The sequence below is a fragment of the Macrosteles quadrilineatus genome, unplaced genomic scaffold (genome assembly GCF_028750875.1).
Source record: "Macrosteles quadrilineatus isolate MER2022 unplaced genomic scaffold, UCM_ALF_1.0 Scaffold_5__1_contigs__length_97177068, whole genome shotgun sequence".
Classification (NCBI taxonomy): Eukaryota; Metazoa; Arthropoda; class Insecta; order Hemiptera; family Cicadellidae; genus Macrosteles; species Macrosteles quadrilineatus.
Genome location: NW_026542598.1, coordinates 44,267,826 through 44,292,843, shown reverse-complemented (window position 1 = coordinate 44,292,843; position 25,018 = coordinate 44,267,826). Strand labels below are relative to the sequence as shown.

At 36.0% G+C, this 25,018-nt stretch overlaps 1 protein-coding gene across 1 annotated transcript; it reads right to left on the bottom strand.

Moving 5' to 3' along the window:
* Positions 1-10,702: 10,702 nt before the first annotated feature.
* Positions 10,703-21,804, bottom strand: LOC128995188 (protein takeout-like). The gene is made up of 7 exons (XM_054420122.1): positions 21,758-21,804; positions 17,459-17,528; positions 16,899-16,982; positions 13,769-13,916; positions 13,096-13,229; positions 11,918-12,067; positions 10,703-10,904 (listed from the first exon to the last, which is right to left on the bottom strand). Exons 2-7 carry the CDS (start codon positions 17,523-17,525, stop codon positions 10,753-10,755), a joined length of 735 nt encoding a protein of 244 aa, XP_054276097.1. The 5' UTR covers positions 17,526-17,528; positions 21,758-21,804; the 3' UTR covers positions 10,703-10,752.
* Between the last annotated feature and the right edge of the window lie 3,214 nt (positions 21,805-25,018).

Here is a 25,018-nt window from a genome sequence, read left to right as displayed (position 1 = left end):
AGATTCGCTTTAACCTATTTCTCATGGGCAAGTTTTCATTCTTAGTTTCATTTTTTCTTAGTTATTGTTTGTTTCTTTTTTTAAAATTTTAACGCCTGTATGTATCCCTGGTTTTTCCTATTTCCCTATCTACTTTTCTAAACGTCTCAATTGTTTCCTTGTCACTCGTCATGTTTTATTTTCTCATCTCTAGACCTATCTAATCCAAGACTTATTCCTGTCCTCTCCTATATGTCTCCTGAAGTGAACCATTTATAAATATGTGACTCGTGGTTTTTATTTCTCCACAAGTACATGTTCACAAATTCACCTTGAAATTTTCCATGTCCTGTGACAAACTGTGTTTCATAATGGCCCATCTCCCAATCTTGTTCCAGTCTCTTTCTGATGTTAGGGTCGAACGTTTGCCTTTAAAACGTTAACATAAAACACTCTGTTCCCAACGCATTTGACACTCATCTAATATCTCCTCTCTTCTGTTTCCGATGTAGTCCTACCCACCTCCTTGTCTTCCAAAATCGACAGTTTATGTAGCGATTATGCAACAGTCCTAAATTGAATGTGAAATCTTCAGGTGGCTGTTGGAGAGCACACTTAAACCCAACACGGAAGGGTGCTTGCTGTATTCGGCTATCAACGACAATAGTATTATTTGTATTTCGTTCGCGTCTACCAGTTAAAGTTCGCCGGCCTCCTCCTATTGGCCGTCCCGGTCAACGTCTTTTAGTCTCCATTATTTTAAACGTTTTTTTGGTTATGTTCTGATTTAGTGCAAAATTTTAGTATAACCAGCTGTTTCAAATATTAGTGTCAATTTCAAAGTATTCATCTGTCCAGATGTAAACAAACATTTGCTCCCTAAGAATAACATGGGAACTTTGAAGGCCACTGGGGCAGAGCCCTGATGGAATTCCAAAGTTTTTTTGTTTTATGGCAAAACTACATGCTAAGACCTTTCTAACGACACCTTGGACATTGTGATTGGTAGCACTACCACTCCAAAACAATTATGACAAAAATATGCCTAGCGTATTAAATATATAGATAAAATAATGCAATCCAAAAGATTGCCGTGCATTTAAACAATTGTAATTTGTCCGGCTCTGCATTACTTTACGTAAAGAAAACCAACAAATTATGTTATTGTGATAGAAAAAATACTAACATATGATAAAATTGATCCCCAGGCACAGTTTAAACGGCGGTGAATCACGGGTAAAGACCTTAGTTGTAACATTTTGTAATAATCAGGCCATGTACACATAATATAGTAGAAAATGACAAGTGGGAAATAATAGGTAGCAAAAGGTGAACAAAGTCCGCTTCTGAAGTGTAAGGGAGAGACGGGCCCGCCTCTACCTGAGAAGGATTCTCCTTCTTTCAGGCAATCTCATTAGACCAAATGAGATTTGAGTTTAAATTACTAGCTTCGCTAGATGACTCACTATAAGCCTTATAGTTAGTCAATTGACACTTAGAAGCATCGGTCCACCCGTTGAAAAAAGCTGTCTCTTGCTTATATATGCTCTGATGAATTTACTAGTTCCGTACGAGAACCAATTATTTTTAATTGTCCTCCTGAGCTTTAAAAAAATGTAAAAATCTATACAACTTTGTGTTTTGCGCTTATTTTACGTTTAAATGCTAAAAGAATCAACTTTTACAATTTCCGCAGTGAATTTATACGGTTTTACTGGTGAAAAAAAATCAAATTTGTAATCTACATTGCCGACAAATTAGTTCTACTGGGATCCGGTAGGTTGCAGAGGCGTGCAATATGAATGAATGAGAACGCTGTTTTTACGTTGAATATTATTTGATTCTATTCTTATTTAAGACTAGCGGTTTGCCCGTTCTACGTACGGGAATCTAGTAATAAGTTAAAACCTTATATTCAGAACAGGAGTTGGTTTGCATATTTAGTGTGCATTTTTCCAGATATGATGGCAAAACTATAATTGTTTAGGAATACATATAAACCTTCTCAAATACAATATCTGACAGTTTCAAAGCCAAAACGAATGCTTCGCAATTAAATGTCACCCGATCGTGTCAGTTCATATTTTATATCTAACGATGAAAGGAATTGCTTTACAGTATAGATCTATGAGGCATAGCCCTAAGGTAGGCCTGTAATTGAAAGTTACTTTTCACACTGGTTAAAAGTAGTTAAAACACTACCTCAACCTCACTACTGCACACTTATTCGGGTTGAAATTTGTATTAACAATGGTGCTCTTGTCTTTTCCACGAAAAATAAGGACATTAATGCGTTACCAATAGACATACACACACAAATACAGAATTGAGTCCACACAACATTTTGGAGTCCAGACAGAAAACGCTAAAAATTATACAGTAAGAAATCAAATAAATAAGCATAAAAGCAGCAGCATTAAATTAAATAAGCAATAAGGTGCAGTGTTTATAAATAAATAGTGATGTGTTTGTAAGTTATGTAAAAATGATTCTTACTGCTACCACCGGTTCCAAAAAAGGAAAGGAAAAGTAGCATTACCAAAAACCAACGTTTACAATATAATAAATAGGTTACATACCTTATAAATCCGACAAACAGCTCAATTTAATTGAAGGTCGTTTACATGTTTCGGCTTGTATCGGCCATTGTCAAAACATCGCAGTTGGATGGTGAAATCGCTATGGATTGGATGTTTTGACAATGGCCGATACAAGCCGAAACATGTAAACGACCTTCAATTAAATTGAGCTGTTTGTCGGATTTATAAGGTATGTAACCTATTTATTATATTGAATACAACAGCTCAGGAGCTAGAATGGAAATGAATTTTAATTCAACGTTTACATTTGAGAAAAGAACTGTAAGTAGTACTTGCGACTAATTCAACCTGTCCTTCTAATAAAACTGTATTATAGGTGTTAATCTGTTGGCAAATATATAAATAAATAAATACACAGGCCACAAAACATGTAACATGTAACGTTACCAACGTAAAGCTTTAAAAACTCACTATGGTTTGCTAAAAAAACTTTCACTTGATGTGGTGCAGTACCGAAGTTATTAATCTCCTTTGGTTTTAATTTTTTTTTTTTAAGTTTTCGAAAATCAAAGTTGTTTCCCATTAATAACATTATTTGCAAGCAGCTTTTATTGTTAACACATCAATGACAGTTTGAAGAAACCACCTTTATCCAAACAAAGGTTTCTTATTTAAAGATTACGTAATATCTAAACAATAATCGGTAGGCTACATATATCTAGCAAACATTCGGAGGAAATGTGACAAAAAACGCACTAATCTGGGGTTTTGTACGTTTGTAGTTTTATTTCCTAAGTAGCAAAAGTACCGATATCGTTGTCGAAATGTAAGTAAGTAGAAACCAAAAGTGACACATTGGAAAAGCGAGTTTAGCTACATCTGTTAAGTTAAACCTCTGTTACGGTACGATCACAGCGAAATTAGAAAGATCTTCCAAGATCGCAGCAACATCCACGATCACCCAATGCAGTTGTGATTTTTTACTTTGCACTTAACACAACTGTCCTTGAAGCGCCGTCAATGTGTGGAAACCTTTGTAAGCTACGGTATTGGTGACGATGATTAAAAAAATGTAAGTTTCCTTGCAATAATACAACACTGATTCACGGTATTTTCCCCGGTTATCAAAACTCAAGAACAATCGTTGCACTTGCGATTAATAGATGAGTGAACGAAGTGAACGAATCTATGTATCGTGTTCGTGTCTAGCGGAGTCGGAGAAAAGTTGTCCACTTGTGTGTGTCTGTGTGTTCGCACCAAAAACTCAAGAACCGTCGCACTTATAGCGTTCAAATTTTGCACAAATAATTATGACACGACTGGGAAGACCTCATTAAAATTCTAGACGATTCCGCTCAGTAGTAATTATAAAATACTTAAAAAACATTTTTAAATTTGTCCCATAAGAATAACATTAGGAGCTACCTTCTTCTTCTTTGTATTTGTTTACGTTTTGCGACCAAAAATTTTGTTGTCTACTTAAGACAGAGAGAACGACTTTTACTCTAAGCTCTTTCATTCATGGAGTAAACAGTTTGGCGTCTATGAATATATATCATTATAATTTCACAGCTTTCAGAATAATGTTATTTAAGCTAATTAAATTTCACAACTTTCAGAATAATAAATTGAACTTAACAATATTAGTCGCCAGTTATATACCTTTTATGTGCAGTATATAGGTATGTTTGTATTTAGAACAAAGCAGCTTTTACATTATTCAATTTAATGTTGGCATTGAATATTAAATATTCAAAGATGTTAGTATATTTTTAAAATGCAATGCGAAGGGGGGGGGGGGGGAAACAGGTCCCCGACGTAGAGGAAGCGGAAAGGTGAGCAGTGAAAAGAAAGGAGTACGGAAACCCTTTATGACTAACGTATCGGTAATACTTAAGGGAGAGAAATAGGTACACGATGTAGGAAGTGGTGAAGGAAGTAGTCAATGTGAGCAGTCCGGAGTGTGGGAAGCCTTTGTGACCATTAGAATAATGTATCTGCAATTCTAAAAATGCTATGGGAAGGGAGGGAAATAGGTCCACGACACTTAGGAAGTGGTGAAGGAAGTAGTCAAGGCGAGCAGTCCGGAGTGTGGGAACCATTTGTGGCAGTTAGATTAATGTATCTGCCATAATAAAATGCTATAGGAAGGGAGGGAAACAGGTCCACGACGTAGGAAGCGGTAAAGGAAGTAGTCAAGGCGAGCAGTCCGGAGTGTAGAAACCCTTTGTGGCAGTTAGAATAGTGTAACTGCAATACTAAAATGCTATAGGAAGGGAAGGAAACAGGTCCACGACGTAGGAAGCGGTGATGGAAGTAGTCAAGGCGAGCAGTCCGGAGTGTTGAAACTCTTTGTGACAGTTAGAATAATATACCTGCAATACTAAAATGCTATAGAAAGGGAGGGAAACAGGTCCACGACGTAGGAAGTGGTAGTGGAAGTAGTCGAGGTGAGCATTCTGGAGTTTAGAAACCCTTTGTGACAGTTAGATTAGTGTAACTGCAATTCTAAAATGCTATGGGAAGGGAGGGAAACAGGTCCACGACGTAGGAAGTGGTAATGGAAGTAGTCAAGGCGAGCATTCTGGAGTGTAGAAACCCTTTGTGACAGTTAGATTAGTGTAATTGCAATACTAAAATGCTATGGGAAGGGAGGGAAACAGGTCCACGACGTAGGAAGCGGTGATGGAAGTAGTCGAGGCGAGCAGTCCAGAGTGTTAAAAACCCTTTATGACAGTTAGATTAATATACCTACAATACTAAAATGCTATAGGAAGGAAGGGAAACAGGTCCACGACGTAGGAAATGGTAGTGGAAGTAGTCGAGGCGAGCATTCTGGAGTTTAGAAACCCTTTGTGACAGTTAGATTAGTGAAACTGCAATTCTAAAATGCTATGGGTAGGAAGGGAAACAGGTCCACGACGTAGGAAGCGGTGATGGAAGTAGTCAAAGGCGAGCAGTCCGGAGTAGGCAAGGAGGGAAACAGGTCCACGACGTAGGAAGTGGTAGTGGAAGTAGTCGAGGCGAGCATTCTGGAGTTTAGAAACCCTTTGTGACAGTTAGATTAGTGTAACTGCAATTCTAAAATGCTATAAGAAGGGAGGGAAACAGGACCACGACGTAGGAAGTGGTAATGGAAGTAGTCGAGGCGAGCGTTCTGGAGTGTAGAAAAACTTTGTGACTGTTAGATTAATGTAACTACAATTCTATAATGTTATGGGAAGGGAGGGAAACAGGTCCACGACGTAGGAAGCGGTGATGGAAGTAGTCGAGGCGAGCAGTCCGGAGTGTAGAAACCCTTTGTGACAGTTAGATTAATATACCTACAATACTAAAATGCTATAGGAAGGAAGGGAAACAGGTCCACGACGTAGGAAGTGGTAATGGAAGTAGTCGAGGCGAGCATTCTGGAGTGTAGAAACCCTTTGTGACAGTTAGATTAGTGTAACTGCAATACTAAAATGCTATGGGAAGGGAGGGAAACAGGTCTACGACGTAGGAAGTGGTGAAGGAAGTAGTCCAGGCGAGCATTCCGGAGTGTAGAAACCCTCAGTGATGATTAGAATAATGTTCAGTGTCTGCAATTCTAAAAATGCCATGGGAAGGGAGGGAAACAGGTCCACGACGTAGGAAGTGGTGAAGGGAGTAGTCAAGGCGAGGAGTCCGGAGTGTGGGAACCCTTTGTGACAGTTAGATTAATGTATCTGCAATACTAAAATGCTATGAGCAGAGAGGGAAACAGGTCCACGAGTAGGAAGTGGTGAAGGAAGTAGTCAAGGTGAACAGTCCAGAGTGTGGGAACTCTTTGTGATTAACTCTTTGTGATGGGAACTCTTTGACAGTTAGATTGATGTATCTGCAATAATAAAATGCTATGAGAAGAGAGAGAAACAGGAAATACATTACGTATATTACCAATGACTTTGGTTAATTAATGGACGAGAAGTTAGGATTTTTGTTGACTGAGATTTGGTTTTTTTTAAGAGGTTGGCACTGGCAGCCTCTTTTAACCTTGCATTTGCCTGTCCACATAGACTAAGCGCCCGTGCGTGGATCGTTTACAGCAAAGCAAGGGGTGAGCCGGTACAGGACAAAGGTGAACTGAAATTTAGTGGCTGTGACTAGGATCCGAACCCACGACATCGCTGCCTTGGGCCCGAAGTCCGCGTGACGCTACCGACTGAGCAACCGACTCACCATTATTTGCCCCGACTCATGGGTTGATTTGCCGATACAAATAACATTTTTGTGTTCACCAGTGACACCGGTAAGTATGCTAGGTGTGGGTGGACTCTTTCATTATTGCGCTCATGTTCACTCATCCCGTTACGCGCAGAACAAGCGTACTACTAGTTAAAGCGGTTAAGTAAGGCACAACGTTTTTAATCTCACTTGGTTTGGATGTGCTAACAAAACTTTATCGGAAATGGTTGCGGTATTTGTAAACAACTTTGAATGTAAGCATATCACTGACAGCTAGAAGTGAGAACTAATCCAAACAGCTGATTGATATTTCATAAACTGTAATAGTAAACATTGGGAGAAAATTTGACAAAAATCGAACAAAATTGGGTTTTCGGTGGTTTGTTATTTTGTTTTCAAAGAAGCGAGGCCATGTTTTTATAGCCAAAGACACTCTTACCAATCCATTAAATACAGAAAAATGACTAGAACCGTGATCGGTACTCTAGTTTTCTAGGAGTAGGCCGCGTAAAATGACATTTTGGCGTTACAGACCGAGTCACAGAATGGACAGACAGACATACAGACAGAAATTGAGATAAGACTCGTTTCGGCTTTCTTAGGCTATGAAACGTAAAAATAACCAAAAACTGCATGATTCTAAGCAATGTACAGACAAAACTCTAATTTTATTTATATAGATTCACTAGTTTATTAAGGGTGCACTGCTGCGCTCTACCTCAGCTCGGAAATCTCAGCTCGGGCTTCCTTGCTATGTTGCACCATTGGACAGTGCCGCGAGAAGCGCTTGCAGAGGTTTCCAAGGTTACCGTTTTCGAATTAACCAATAACTAGTGGAACCCCGTCGAAATCGACGGTTAATCTTGAGGTTTTATGTAAATTCAGCTAACTGTGATTGATAGAGTGAAGTCATTAAAATCTTAGTTAAATGAAGGGAGGATAAGCAATAATAAGTATGACGATTGTGTTCCCTAAAAACGTGATTGATGAATTCGTTTAACACAATATTCCCTACCTTTTATCGGCTTTAGGTTGCTCAAAAGGTTTTTTAGGAGTCTTATAATTGTTTGTTCATGAGTTTGTTTCATGCCAAAGCCACTTTCACTATATGGGAGAATGAGTTAATATAATTAGTCTATCATGTTACGGAAAGAGTCAATATTTATTTCTAACCACTAATTCCATCTGCTTTAGGAAAATCATTAAGATTGTATCCGGATTTATAAGTAAATCTTCATCTTTGGTCATGAAAATACAGAATTCTATCAGCATATTAAATCAGTTTTTTTTTGTATTTGATGAAAATATCTGATTCTCCAGAAAGCAGTAACATTCATACTTCGATCTCAGCAATTTTAATTCGTTCTCTTGCCACATCGACCCATGTATTTAATCATCCTGTTCTTACTTGATAATTCATTAACTTATGGGGTAGTTTTGCCTTGGCCATATCGATCACATAAAGCTGTGCATGTATTTCGTGGATGGAATGAACCATAATTGTAGGAAATTTTATCACAAATCTTGAACATTTGCGGAACCAAATCCATAACCTAGTCCAGCCTTGGTAACAAATTATACAAATGCGATGAGATGTGATGACACTGTTGTGTTTCCGAATGTTTTGTATGTAGTGAGGTTTAGATGCGTTGTTCGACCTAGCTACATGTGTACATCAAAGTAAAAACCGTGTACACATTTTTTTAAATACCTGAATTGACATTAGTTCACCTACTTCACCAAAACCATAGATGAAACATACTCCGTAGTTAGTCTATTCCAAAACTTAAACACAGCTCTCATCCTCAACGTACTCATCTATGACACAATTTTCAACCCGATTATCAAAAACTTTTATACCAATAAATGAATATCTGGTGTTCTTTCTTGAATTTAAAAATAAATGGTGATTGAAAGTAGGAAAAAAAGGCAAGTGTCAACCTTACAATATATACATATAAGCTAAACAGATAAGGAATAATTATATGTTCTTTTGAAATTGATATATCACAATTATTTCATAATTTAAAAATTTCTGAGAGCAATAAAGCATAGATTTTTGAACAACACATTTAAAACGTATCATAAATTCATCATTTTGTTGAAACTATAAAAAACTTGCCATGCAGTGGAGAATCCATTTAAAATCATAAATAATAATGTAAACATTTAATTTTGACAGTTTCAGTAGACCTTTGAATACAATTTTAATATTAACAGCTGCTTCATTAAAGTAGTGTAAAATTATCCATATGGTCGTAATGTAAACAAAATTGCAGAGTGAACTTTAAATGCCTCTGGGACAGAGCCCCAAGGAAATTTACCGCGTTTCTCTTTTGAGGGCTCACCTACAGACCAATACCTTTCTTTAGACACCCCTACCAAGTTCCTACGCCCAGCCGTTCTCTCAAATTAGCTTTGACAAAACCCTCGTTTTCCTCCATAAGAATAACATGGGATGGGACTTTAAAGGCCACTGGGGCAGAGCCCCGAGGGAATTCTCCATGTTTCTCTTTTGATGGCTCATCTACAGACCAGGACCTTTCTTTAGACACCTCTACCGAGTTTCTACGCCCAGCCGTTCTCTCAAAATAGCTGTCACAAAGAAAAACAGTTTCAAATTAATATATAGATGATAGCTACGCACTATAAACAACTTATAGTAGTGCAAATACCAATCTATAGTTGCGTTTTTCAGATTTTCAAATAACGTTTTTTCAATAAGTTAGGGCTAGTTGAAAAGACCTTTTTTCTTGTCCTACAAATCAAGTTTATAAGGTGTGTATTAAAAATAAATGAAATAATGAAACGCAGAACTATAGAAAATTTCATCCTCTTTAATATGAGACCTTAACTTTGATTCTACCTTCAATCATTGACTGTAGCAGGTGAAAACAGTAATCTTGCAAACCCTTGCATTCGGTTGCGCGTCAGGGGTGGAGCGCACCCTTAAAGGTTTTCATGGCTACAATTAACAACCTTTGAGTACTGATAGATTATCAACTTATTTATGACTACATGCATAAAGATAGATGGTGGATCATAAACATAAACAAATCATGTCACTGGCCTGATTAGTAAAAACTATTTTATACTAGGGAACAATTTAATAATTATTTACAAATACAATTTTACACCGGCAATCAACAATCTTTTTATACAGAAATGAATAAATACAATTAATTTTACATACCTTTGTTCACAATGAGAAGTGATTGTACATTAAGCTAATACAAATAGAAATATTAAATAAACTGTAGGAACCAAAACAGGGCGAATTAAAATAATGTATACGCAAATCTAACATTATTCCAAACATGTTTAACCTTTTTTCTTACTGTACGTGTAGTGGTCAGACTATCGAATACATTATACCATAGTTAAAAAACAACTAGTTTATGGGCTACAATAATGATTGTAAACCAGTGTGATCATTGAATTTGGATATGACGATTTTATTGTTATTTATAACTAAAACCAACTAGTAAAACCTGTACGATATAACAATACCCCCGCCACAGCAAACTTGCAGACTAAACAATTCCCATAGCAGATGGGATTTCCGCTGAAATATACCCAATGCTAGATATATTCACAAGAGGCCCATAGCAGCAATTGCTGCCCTTCGCCTCCTTGTAATTTGTTTGGCCTTAACCATTCCCTAAGCTGGATACCATTCCTAAATACTCTCCTTCCTATGTCACGGTCTTCCAACAATGCATTACTATTCTAACCTAAAACCAGAACACTAAAATCGACAAACAAACAAATACGCAATGTTTAAATCAGCTGGTATTTTTAAAGCAGCTTATAGAAACACTGTATCAGTACTTCCTCCTACGAAATATTACGTAGATAGAATAATATAAATATATTATTCTATCTATTAAATTGTGGAAGGTAATTAAAAATATTCCAAACTCAATTTAATTACTTTAATTTTAATTCATTTGCCCATATACAGTAAGAGGTTTAACATACATTTTAGTAACATAATATGTTTCCACAACAGTTAAAACTACTATCACAATCATTTTGGAAATAGCTCATCCAGGCTGTAGTAGTTAAAGAGTTTTACAGCTGTGTCTTTTATAAGTTCCTCTACAGTTTGGTCAATCACCGGCTTCAACTCTTGAAATATAATCTCCCAGTTGTTGCTCATAAGGTTGTTCATAGCTGTTGCTGAAAATACAAGATAAATTAATCATGTTGAATAATATAAACGTTTGTAAGGATCAAGATATATCTCCATTCAAATCTGAGTTTTGTACCAACTGGGTAGGTAGCCAGTTTTGGTATGGATTGGGTATTATTGAATCAGTACTTTGGTTCCATAGCAACCATTTTCAGGTAGATTTACACGTACCATACCTGTATGTACAGCACTTGGTACAATAACTCATTAAACTTACTATACTCTGTTAACAAAATGTAGGCTGTTTGAGGGAAAGCGATTCCATCTCCTCCATCTCACACTAAACTTTGAAATAACAGCCAACAGCTGATCAGTTTATTTGCATTAAGCAAACAAAGTGGTGGGGGAACCGAGTACCTTCCCCTTAAACTGCTAAGTTTTAGTAATTTATCATACCTACTTTAGTGTACATATTATATCCATCCAAAACCTGAATTCTATAATTTTTTTCCTTTTGTCCTGTATTTTGTAGTTTGCTAGTATACTGTGGATGGCTTAATATAAACACATGTTACAATAAAGTCTTTTGTTTACTTTTTCCTTGTTATTTGGTTCAACCAACACGGTTACTTAGCAACCCATAAGGCCCATATTAAAAATGTTTACTTTAAATTGTATTTTGTTATGTAATAAGATTTTTGTTGGCATTTACGTTTTAGGCCAGATATAAATAGTTTATAACATTTGAAGGAAATCGTCGAAGCCGTTTTCGAGATCTTAGTGCAAATATACAAGCATGCAATCAAGCATTCCATACATACAAGCAAACATTGCTCATATAAGAGTATAGAGTAGGGTAGGGAGAGAAATTGAAATTAAAAATTAGAACCAGGTATCTGATGGACTTCCGTATCTATTGGTACAAACAACCGAATGGAAATATCGAACAATCGATATATCTATCGATATTGTCATTCGGTTGTTTGTGCCAACAGATACGGAAGTCTACCCCCAGGTATACTCAACTACTCAACACTGTGACTGTGTTAACCAACCTTACCTAGCTCTTCATTCCCATCAAAAAGACCGCTCATCTGTACTGTTGCCTGTTTTACTGCCATGTCAAATTTGACCGTGTCCAGTCTAAAGAACTGCTTTCCTTCCATTTCTACAGGATGTCCTTTTAGAATCGCTTTCCCAGACACCATTGCTAGAAGTTCACACTTTGGTTAATACTTCAATAAGTTTACAAGTTACTGGCCTTACAAGTGTTCTGGAAACTTAGATGATTATTGCACAGTACAAGATTTATTTGTCTTCAAGGTCAAAGGTATAAAAATTGGGCTGCACTTCAGTATCTGTCCTTCACTCATTCGAATGAATACATCAATCGATATATCGATTATTTCTTTCGGTGGTTAGGTCCATCAAATGGTTAGGTTAACCTAACCTAACTAACCGAATGAAATAATCGATACATCGAATAATCTATACATCGATATATATCATTATCATTCGAATGAGTGTAGGAGTTATACTAAAGTGCAGCCAAAAATTGCTTCTGGTTAGATCCTCTAGGTCAAATACTAAATTTTGGTAAAACATTGAGAGATTTAGTTTCTTTAATTTCTTACTTTTCATGTGGACTAGTTGTGATGGCGTTTTAAAAGTGATGTCAAATACAAAATCTATAATAAGATACACTACCGGTACATTATTCAAAATTTTGTTCTATTATAATCATAAAGACACCCAGTATTTTATTTATCGGATTTAATCTTATTTTTAGCAAACCTCAATTCAATTCAATTATCAATCATTAAGATGGGGTGGACGTCACTTAGGTGCGTATTTCAACCCAAATATGAGTGAAGGATGAGTGTAGAATGGTGTGAGATGATCTGTGTAGCTTTGTTTCTGACTAAGATCAGCTGTTACTTTAGCCAGGATCATTTATTTATAGCCCAATGATCAGGAACAGCTGGGTCCAGTTTCGAACCATCAAAAAGCTACTGACTTTTCTCAGGATCGAACCGGCGACCTTTTTGATTGGTAGGCGAGCACTATAACCACTCAGCTACCCAGCCAGTTTGGATAGCTTATACCACCTATAAGTGTTTGGGACCCATTATAACCATTTAGAGAAGAAAAAGATAGGCTATCTTGGAGAGTCCCTAAATTACTCCATTCCTTACTATTTTCCTAATTTGATTACGGTAAAATTACAACCATACTCACTATAGTTACTCCAACTGTCACCATATCCGTTTATTGGAAAAGCTAATATCCTCCCTTCCATTTTAGTTTTTCCTCCGACATAAAGCCAAGGTAAGGTAACTGTAAACTCCATCTTGTAATTCTTCAGATCAATCCTGAAACAAGGAAATAGACCCTTACTTTGATGTGGTCTATTGGTACAGTAAATTTAGAAGCGGATTTTAAAAACAAAAAATTAACTGATCTAACTCATCTCCAGAAATGTTTAAAGAGCTTAAAAACAAATAATTTAGTATATATCAAAGTGTTTTGTACGGTTATTGGTTACGGAGTAAATTAAAAAAAATTTAAAATTCCCATGTTATTCCTAAGGAGAATATTGTAAAATGTTGCAGTTTGCTTGTTTATGGATATATTTTGATCAAAATTGGCAAATTTATTTATTTTATACTAAGCTATTGATATAAAAAAACACACTTAGTTAGTTTCCTTTTAGCAGCAAACCTAGGCACTTCTTAACCCTAATGGTATTCAAAGAGATTTAATTGAAAATCAAATGGAATCAAAATGGAAATTCGCTTAGTTGGCAGGTTTGCTGCGGCGAGGGTATTTTTAAATGTAACTGACACCATTGTGCACATGTTAAAAAGCGTATTTAAAAAAGTTATTTTGATTGGGAAGGATTTTATGTTACTTGGCAGAGGTTATTCTGTAGTTGACGATCCCTTTGAAGATTTGGTCAGTAGACGTGAGGTCCAGAGATACAGGTCCACTGCCTTGGCGTAGTCGTATCTTTGGTACAAACAAGGGGTCCAAGGGTCCAATCTTGAGGCTAGGCAGGCCTGAGAAACAGAAAACATTCTAGTGTAAGTCAATTTTAATGTGTTTTAACAATTTCGCAGATTAATTTTAACAAACAACATTTTGACATGGTTTACTGAACATAGAACAATGAATAATCAGATAATAGCTATGGTAAGAGGTGGAATAAGTTGTAAGATCTGTGGGGGGTGTAAGGCAACATAGGCTAACTATAAACACAATTGATAATATGCTGTTTAAGTGAAGTACGGGTCTCAAATTTTCGAGAAATTTGCGAGGTTAAAAAAATATTGTGAGTTCGAGCGAGATTGTCATTGCTGAGACACTTTTTCGAGACGGGATTATAAAAAAAACGCCTTCCCAAAGGAAACGTAACACCAACACGCTCCTGTATTACGGGTATTGCAGACACTTTCTGCAGGCATTTTTAACTTAAACGGTAAAATCAGTTCATCTTGTAATTCGTTTATATGTTACTAGCTGTACCCGCGGGCTTTGCTCCGTTTAACATCACAAGTGAGCTCGTTCGCATGGCTCAATCACGTCCTGGTTGAAGTTCGTTCGCTACGCTCACTCACCTTTAGGTTGGAGCTCGTTCGCTCCGCTCACTTGCCTTCAGGTTAGCTCGTTCGCTACGCTAACTCGCTTCCAGGTTGAAGTTCGTTCGCTACGCTCACTCACCTTTTGGTTGCAAATTGGCTGTAGTCATAAATAAAAAAATATATATAGTGCTGCACTCTGTTGGTAATCCTTGTAACTTTAATGCTATTTAACATCATAGAACAGAACCAACTTTTTTAATTGAAACAGCTGTTAAGAAATTCCTTTTAAATATTAAAAATCATAAGGTTAATATGGGAAACTCCAGAGCCACTGGGGCGGAGCCCGAAAGCCCGATCAGAATAAAAACTACTTAGTTTTACTATTTAATGCCCAAAGAATCGGGCATTAAATATATTAGAAATCTTTGTTTCATTTTACAATTTCAGATACTGCAAAATTACCAATACGAATTTTAATACCTCTTTAACACTGTTTTGTGGAATGCCTTTTCCAAAACAAGTCTAAGAATTATACTTGATCCGACTGAGTAGTTTTGCTAATGATTTCAACCTAGAATACATATATTTAACATACATAACACACAATCAAATTAATTGACCTGATTTGATGTAATTCATGGACTGGAATGGTTGAAAAATAACCCAGTAGTAGTAGTATATATATCTATATAGTAAATGTCTTAATAATCTTTACACGGGTACTCAGTTTATCAATGTTGAGTTTTCCTTTATATTATATATATACTAGCTGACCCGGCGAACTTCGTATCGCCTAAGTTATAGGTTTCCCCTAAGACAGACCGATGGAAAGAAAGTACCGTTACGTTTAATTTTCAAGATGATCTCGTTCGCATCGCTCAATCACGTCCTGGTTGAAGTTCGTTCGCTACGCTCACTCACCTTTGGGTTGGAGCTCGTTCGCTACGCTCACTCACCTTTAGGTTGGAGCTCGTTCGCTGCGCTCACTTGCCTTCAGGTTAGCTCGTTCGCTACGCTAACTCGCCTCCAGGTTGAAGTTCGTTCGCTACGCTCACTCACCTTTTGGTTGCAAATTAGCTGTTGTCATAAATGTAAAAGAAATAATAGTGCTGCACCCTGTTGGAAATCCTTGTAACTTTAATGCTATTGAACATCATAGAACAGAACCAACTTGTTTAATTGAAACAGCTGTTAAGATTCATTAATTCCATTTCTCATAAGGTTAACATGGGAAACTCCAGAGCCACTGGGGCGGAGCCCTTTTAAGAATTTCGAAACGGGAAATAGTTTACGTCCGATTCGCATACCTACAGAATTTACACACCAAATTTCATAACGATCGGTGAAGTCGTTCCGGAGGAGTTTGCAGACAAACACTGTGACACGAGAATTTTATATATTAGAAGATAGATAAATACTGTATATTTGAATTTGATCGGATGATGTATTTGGCCTCTAGGGAGTAGGGACCGAAAAAGTAAATCTGTCCCGGGTCCAGGTCTAACCATGAGTACTACGGTAATAGCTTATTTCCTATATGGGAAATTCACTAAAAATACAATTAATAATTTACTATGGTTTTGGATCAGTCTAGAATCAAATAAAAATATTCGGCACATAAACGAACTATTTCTGAGGGGGGACAAATTATTAGACTAAACTGAGTTTTTCTGAAAAATAACAACTCTTCAATTTAAACATTACCCTAAGGCTGCAAATTTGTATGCTTTACTTATAAAAAGCTACTTAACATTCATACTGTTATATTTTTTCCAAGGTTGGTAGTAATGAATCTGTAATAGGAAAAAACAGCTGTTTACCATTGGTGGCTGCTTAGCAATTTATTGTTTACATTTCAGTGAAGGTATAAACAACTGTTTCATTGTTTATTTTCTCTAATACCTTAACATTTTATATATTTAAACGTTCTAATTGAATTTTAAGTATTTTATAGTGCATATTTTGTGTTTACATTTGTGTATCTAACTTTACTGATCTAATAAATAAGGTGCAAAAAACGAGCTTAGTCTAATAATTTGTCTCCCCTCTGTAAATAATTATCTAAATACTTCGTAAGAAATACAAATCATCATAATGCCAAACGATATAGGTATTATTTTATTTTTCGGATTATTAAATAGATTCTGGGAGTTGTTTTGAAAGACTGATACCAATGTGAGGAATGGTACTTTAATATAAACCAAAACCGCCAAAAGCTACAAAACTGAAATAACCACTGTTCGCACTTTGGCAATTGTCTGATTGCATTTGAGTTGTATGAGGGCGTTTGAAAGTAGTTTGGCAGTCAATTAATCTTAAACTCAGACATTCTACTCCAAAAATATCTTTACTAGGTCAAGTACTCAAACTCGACTGTATAGAGGCAAAAAAAAAATAATGGAAATGAAACGTAGAGCATTTATTTTCACACTGTTTATTAAATTAAACTAGAAAGCTTACCCTTTTTGACAAACGATTTTGATTTCATTGAGTTCATTTGATTTTCAACACAATTGTTGAATTGTGGTTCGCTTCGTCTGCAATCTGTTTGAAAACACAAAAACCTGTTAGCTTATGACTAAATGAACGTGTATGAAATCGTTCTTAATTTTAACAACTAAAGAAACTTATCTGAAGTGGTCTACACAAATAACAAATATAACGGATTTGTGTATTTTGGTATTTGAGGGGTGGTGTTTTTTAATGTGTTAGCATAGTTTTTAATGTTGTATTGATAGTCAAAGATGTTAGTTATAAGTAGTTTTTTTTTTTATTCTTAATACTGATCTAGAAATTATCGTACAATAACATTAGCACAAAGCTAAAACAGATATGGCATATAGTTTTTATAACATTTTATGTTACTGACCCGCAAGTAAACATTCTTTTACTTGCTGGAACTGTCTAAACCATATGTTATTCGGGCCAGTTACGTCATTTGTTTGTTTATGATCCATACCGCCTTCGGTTATAATACTCGTAGTAATTAGTTTTTTTTCAGTACAGATTTTTATACTTACTTGTTTTACAGTAAAAACTTGGTAACGTAAGAAGGAACAATAATACTGTTTGTCTCACAAGGTCCATAATCTGAAAAAATACAAACTGTTATACAGAATATACATAGTATATAAATATATATATACATATATATATAGTACAATATATATAGTAGTTTGCTTTCATTCCTTTATTTTTGGATCGCAGCTCGCAGCCGTTCTAAGTTGTTACTTCAAGTTGTTATGTGTTATAGGAGTAGAACTTCTATCCTAGAAATATTTCCAACTGAAAAAACAAAATAGGATAAGATTCCTCGTTAGACTGTATTGGCTTATAACTCCCACCACAAAAGGATATTTAGTTTATTTGTAATAGTATCATTTAATTCAAAGTTATGCTATTGTCATTTAAGTGGCAGACAGATTAAATTCATTAAGCTAATATTAGGTTGGAAGTTCCCTATGCTGTAAATGAGTCTTCAGTGTTGATTGCCTTATGGAATAACTAGCTGAGTACCCGTCCTTCGTACGGGGTTGGCATATAAGTGCAAAATGTTTATTGCAGTGTTATACTCTAACTTAGCTTTTGCAATGGGGTAGGACACATTTGAACAAAACTGTTTACTATAATAAATTTTACGGTATACTATAGTATTACACATCTACCATAGCCATAATGTTCTACCACTGCACCTAAACAATAGAGAAAAATAAATAATTAAAACTTTCACAAAAACATCACAAATTATTCATGCAATTAAAAACATAAACATAACAGTAAACAATCCTACTTTGACAGTTCTCATTGCCTATCACTGTTTTTTGTTGCTACTTAGTTCAAATAAGCTGTTTTCATAAATGAAAAAAAAATAATAGTGCTGCACCCTGTTGGCAAATCTCATAACTTATTAATACTTTCCATATCATAGAACCAACTTTTTTAGTTGAAACAGCTGACTAAATTCTTTAATTCCCTTTAAATATGAATACTCATAAGGTTAACATGGGGAACTACAGAGCCACTGGGGCGGAGCCCGAAAGGGTTTTTGAGATAAGAATATGCCTATATGTTAATCGGGAATATGAGGTATCATCATGCAAAATTTCAGCCCAATCCGTCCAGTAGTTAATGCGTGATTGAACTTCAAACAAACAAACAAACAAACAAACACACAAACATTCACATTTATAATATTAGTAAGATGATATTGAAATCAGCTGTTCATTTTGTTTGTTTTCAATTTGAAGTATTTTAACTTTCCAAAACATATCGCAAGGGTCTAAAATTCCATTTTCGCTAGGCCTACTCTACTGTGCAATGACCTGTTTTCGTTGCATGTTTATCACCTGCGAAAATCTATCATTAAATTTTCTACTATGGCAAATAGTTATTTGTGCAACTAGTGAGCAAAAAGAGCGAGTGAGGAATGGTTTCTCGAGTGAGGCAGTTGCACTTTGCACTCGAGTTGAACATTATAATTTTCCTACAGTTACCATAAAACATATAAATTGGTAAAGAAACGTAACATATTTTTACACAGAAGTTAACTTTTAATATGCCATTTAATGATAAAACAGTGCAACAGCTGACCAGCTGATTTACAGCCAGTACTGCCAACGTATTTTGCGCGCATACGACCTTGTCTGCATGTTACGCGCTCACTATTTCGTGCCTTCACGTTGCAAATCTGGAGTGAGACAAAGTAATTAGAGTGAGACAATGTTAACATTGTCTCACTGATGAGCGAATTGGCCACTTTGCTTTCTCAAATCAGTGAGAGAACATGTACATTGTTAGGTAACTGTAGGAAAAGAATGTTTACTATCTTTTTCGGATTTTGCCTACGTAAACAAACAAATATTTGCTATTGTTTATCAACTGTTTCAATATTCAACAACTAAAGTAAATAATTACTTTAAATCGAAGGAAACCCCAAAAAAAATGCTACGAGTTTTGTAATGAAGAAAATAATTATTCTTTGTAGTGTAGCGAAAAGTAACGTTCAAAACACGAGTGAAAGTGGGTCTATACATAATCTCGACCATTAAAAGTGCTCGATAAATCTCGCACTTCAAACATGGTCTCAAATAAGTAATGACTCACTTTCTACTATTGTTATGAAATATACTATTTCCAGTCATAGGTACCACTGAACGTCGTTTAAGTAGGCCTACTGTAATGTATGATTTGTTTTAAAAAGATAAACCATTTTTAAATTTTAGACATACTTACTTTCAAACCCCTACTCATATCAAGTCAATAGACCCAAATTATCCAAGAACATACCATAGTGTAGCAATAAAATCAACCACTTAATAGTGATGTTTCAACAAAGATGTTTTACGCTTCTATTTCAGTAAACCTCTCAGTAAACCTACAGCTTATAAAACATAGCTCTCTTACCCCAAAACAAAAGGTGAAAAGCTATTTGAGCCCTGATATTGTACAGGTCTACTGAAATAGCAGATGAAGGATATAATAACGATTTTGTCTGATGGTAATTGATTTGTGATGGAAATATAAACGAAATAATTCATGGTATCAATGTTGGTTGAGTTTATTTCAACTTTTCGGTCCAGGAATAATAACTGAAAAAGTTGGTAGAGAGTTTCGGGACACCCTGTGTCGTAGTCCACAGGTATTCATAAAACCCAATTACTAGTGTTTTCAGCTTTAGCTATGTCAATAATAAAGCTCAGGGTCAGTTCATAGAGAGGGTTGAATATTACCAGCCGGATATTGTCTTTCATAAATTTTCCGTTGGACAACTTTATGTGGCTACAAGTCATGAAAATTCCTTTGGAGAGCTTAAACTATTCTTGTAAAACACCTATGGACAAGGTCATCTCCCGAAAAGTTATAATGTTTACAATAGCCCAAATATTGTTTAAACAACTTTTATTGGCCTTGTGGGTACTTCCAGAAGATACTTCGAATATAATCCGAAGTAGAATCTAATAAATTTAAACCTGTGAGAGTGTAGCTGTAGTCTACAAGTGTAAATATAAACATACCAATCCTTACAAAACTCTCTATATTGGTTTGACTTTCAGCATTTGAAAAATATAAAATCAAGAAGTTCATCAATGAGCTTTATTCAGTATTTTATCTGTATAACTTAACCACAATTATAAATATTATGTTTTTCATAAGACGAACTTAAATAGTTTACACATTACGTTTAATTACCTCTAGATTTTCGCAAAAATAGCTAAATCATTTTAGTTTTCGACTCATTTCAAATTATATTTTTTAATACCTAACTCATTCTCAGGTTAAAATTCACATTGGGATTTCAGGTTGTGAAAGATGAAGAAATGTGGCGTGTTTTTTACAGCTGGTTGCTTCATTGTTGGCAACTAAACTAGAGTTTCAACCGGTTTGGTGTAACATTTGTGTAATTTGTAGGTTGACAATGTTGCTAGATTCTTCGTCACGATATCTACATCCACGAAATCGTCATCTCATTCTAATTAAGCACAATTATTACATGTGTTTTTGTAAAAATGTTAAGTTTGTCGAATACATAGGAAAAATACCACCGCTGCAGCAATCCTGCAGACTAAGCGAATTTCAATCTGCCTAATTGAATTTCTAATCAAATTTAATTATGTCACACCCCATTTAAGTAACATTAGGTTTGCTGCTACAGGAAGGCAGTAGCCTAAAATATGCTTTTAATGAAATGTCAAAAGCTTATAAAATGAATAAATTTTCTAAACTTTATCAAAGGGGTATTTTTCAGAAGAGGGCCACCACTACTTAAACTGTGGAAACCCCAGTTTATAGCTTTACTCACACTTTTTTCTTTTAATTTACTGAACAGAAACAATCACAAAAACCACCTAAAACAAACTGTAGTTTCAACAGTTCAAATAGAGGCGGCCTTCTTCTCAAAAAGGCACAATCAAAATATATCCTGGATGAAGCATTAAGCAACCAACAACAGTTTACTTATACTCTATAGAAATCAGATGGTGATAAAAACATTTAAGTCCCTCCGTAGATTAACAAAAAAGCTTGAATATACTTAATTATGTGTATTTTGCTCAACAAAATTGATAAAAAATTAATAGCCAGTGTTAAAAAGGGAAACCCCTATTTTCATCCCACAAAATCCTGATCTTCTCATCCCATGAATTTGATTTACGAACTCGTTCGGATTTATATAAAGTTGTACTTTTGTGCCAAATTTCATCAAAATCGGATGATTTACTCGAGCTATCGTGCATAGATTCACTCACGTGAGCTTATTAAAGGGTAAATTCGCTAAAACTTATCCCAAAATAACACAAACTAAAGATATTCATAGTACTCACTGTTTCTGCTGGTTGTTTTTGTTGCAGTGACGAAGCCTAACTTTTCGTTCACTATGAGATGCGGTCGACCTCCTGCTGCAGTCAAGGTCGGCTGGTTTTGGTCACTAGGACAGACTCACGAGAAGATCACCCGCGGCAGAACATAGAGTCAAAGATACTCTGGTGTAAAAAGATCATAGTACCATGGCTAGACCAAATCAATAGTGTAGACTAGGAAAGTAGGATTATACAGCGTGTTTTTCGTATCATCTCTACCAACCTTTTAAGGTATTATTTCTGGGCTTGTAACAAATTTAAATACGGTATCACATTTAAAACGTATAAAAGTCATTGTTTACTCATAAGGGCTTTGTATTTTGTATTCTTCAAACATTGTTTTGATCAATAACCGTGATACTTAAAACCTTGTAATTTTGCACGAATCTTAATGCTAGTGTAACTAACACTGTAAAGAAATTTCGAAATATTCCATGTAAACATTCAAAATGACCGCCATTTTTTTCACGAAGAATAACTTAAACCTCTCCATCCTGTTAATATAGAGCTCTGATGTACACACGCACAGGCGTCAGGTCACTTCGAAAACCACCTTTTTGGGTTCAGAAATCCAAAACGAACATATCCACTCAAAACTCAAACTCGAATACTGTATTTTGACGAAAAATACTTTCTCCATATCCTATGAATAGGAGGAAAGTAAAAATGAGTGATGTGAAGGGAATTCATCTCTGAACACCCTTTTACGGCAACACACTCAATGAGACTCTTTCAACAATATCTGAATACAAATTTGGCTACAGGCGGTCCACGGGATGTATACTTCTGGGCCCAAAAGTCGGGAGAGAGTTTCGAAACACCCTGTATACAGGCCATTTAAGTAACATTAGGATAGGTTAGGGAAGGCCTAAAATGGTTGGCCTACTAGAAGTGCCCTTTTTTCAACTCGCTTGTTCACTTGCACCCTTGATATTGTGGACGTTGCTGACATCGTTGGCTTCATGTTCATACTGCAAACAAATGCAGTAACCAATCACAAATTTACAAACCAGGCTCTTTTGTACCTTACTTCTCTCTACCCATGTCTCGTGTAGCGCCTAATAATCTTAAATTGCAAGGAAGTATGAAGGAAGCAGAAGGTGACCACTGGTGCAGGTGACCCATACTTTCTCTGCTTCCCGCATAACACAACCAGTTACTCTCCCTCTTCGTGGACGTGTTACTTCATCCTGGCGTGCAACCTCTGCCCAAACATCGGATGGCAATGCGAAGTTATCAAATTTTTGAAAGGAAATACTTAGGTTGCTACGGTGGGTGTTTCAAGAATGGTGCTCAGAATCTCGTAGGTAAGGAGGTCGGGGTATTCTATCTCAAAATCCTGGGAAGCGATCGGAATTACTTATTGATAAAGCCGGTTTATCAACTTCAAGACAAATTTGTACGGTTGAGAATACAGTATTCTGAAATAACCAACACAGAATGAAATATCAATAAAAGACTAACTTCGAAGGGCAACCCCAATCACACGTTAAGATTGGAAATCCACATCGCATTGGAAAAAGTTACTATTAGTCGTTGCCAGATTTGAATTTTATCAATAGAACACCTATTTTGATTATAGCAACTCATTAATGTCCGAATGTACTAAACTGTGTTTCACGAATAGGCACACTAGAATTTGAATTTATAGTGATCTCGTCTTTTATATTGGCGGCAAAGAATTGATAATCAGCTGTGAATTGGATACATTCATGGAGAGAGCGTTGAACGTAAACAGTCCTCAAAACTCTGGTGACGGTTTGATGAAGTTAAAGGGTTTTCCGGTCAAATCTAGGTCTTAGTGTGATGCCCACGTGAAAGAAAAGGAAAACTAGAGGCGTTTCGGATGCAGCAGCTACCCATCTTCGGGGCAAACTACCAGTCGACTCAGTTCAATAGTACTTCAACACTGCTCAATAGTACTTCAGTCGGATGGATAGTAGTTTGACCCGAAGATGGAGAGCTGCTACGTATCTGAAACGTTGGCATATTGTATTTCTTTCAATGACGCAGGCATCAACCGAAACCCTAGATTTGACCTTGATTTGTGATCTTGGAGGCCTGTCACCTAGAATATTTTTTACAAACATTTTCTGTATCATCTGCATTTTGGCATTATTTATTTAATGCGAACTTAAAACCCCAACATTACTGGAAACTGCAAGTACTAAATTAGCCTTAGAGAGTTAATCTATCGCGTTGGAAAGGTTCTAAACTTCAGGTTGGCGACGCAAGGGATAGTATTGAAATTCGTCCTTGAAGGAGCACCTCCATAGACCACTGCAATGTCGCACTCGTATGAATCCGATTCACGATGATCCTAATTCCTAAGCATGATATAGGTTGTAACCCAAAGGGTTCAAGGTACGCTCGTAGTCGGTCACGATGGTGGTCAAACAGGTTAAGTGAATGCATTAGCCATTGGACAGAAGTTACGTAACTCTGATATCCTGCACTTCGGATCCGAGGAATTGTGCAATCTCGATAGGTAACTTGTAACCTAATTTGAATCTGAAACTGTGTCAAGCTTTGGTAGACTACAGTATTAGTTCACTAAAAATACCTCGTGCGTATAAGTTTAAAGCAAGTCTTGAATTGTATTTTTTGTAAGGAATGTCGAACGCTCTTGTGTATCTTGGAAACAACTAAGATCACTTGTTCCCTAATAGCAATAAATTATTACAGTTATTATAGTATAACCGTATAACCAAAGTCTTTCTTCGATTGGACATTTTTTACTAGCTGATTTTAAAACGGATGGTTTTTTGCCTGTGGGCACATCAAGAAAGAAAACTGTCCCGAGTCTTGGTCTTTCCATGGAACCTACGGCAACAGCTCATTCCTTATTTGAAGAATTCTCTGAAATACACAAAACAGTTGTCAGATACGTTGATTAAAGATACAATATAGACAGGGTCCCTTACAATCTGAAGCAGTTTCCTTACATCTGATTACATGGTGTAGTGTACAGTAAAACCTTTATCAATAGGTCATGTCGCTTCATTTTCCCCTTAAAATTAAAATAACGATCCATCGCAATCATAAAACGTTAAACATGTTGTAACATGTTTAACCTTAGCTACATTTAAGTTTGAAGCCTAAGCTTTCCGAATAATATAAAATCTATCTATATATTTATTGGAATCTGTTTTTCTTTGTCTCAACCAATTTGAGAGAACGGCTGGGTGTAGAAACTCGGTAGATGTGTCTTGGTCTTTGAATGAG

What these genes read in the sequence shown, in the direction of transcription:
- LOC128995188 (XM_054420122.1), bottom strand. Translation starts at nt 17,525, where the DNA reads ATGGACCTTGTGAGACAAACAGTATTATTGTTCCTTCTTACGTTACCA. An exon ending in AAAATCGTTTGTCAAAAAGG is followed by an intron (nt 13,917 to 16,898) that starts GTAAGCTTTCTA and finishes TCTGTTTCTCAG; the next exon opens with GCCTGCCTAGCCTCAAGATT. An exon ending in TACAGAATAACCTCTGCCAA is followed by an intron (nt 13,230 to 13,768) that starts GTAACATAAAAT and finishes TCCTTGTTTCAG; the next exon opens with GATTGATCTGAAGAATTACA.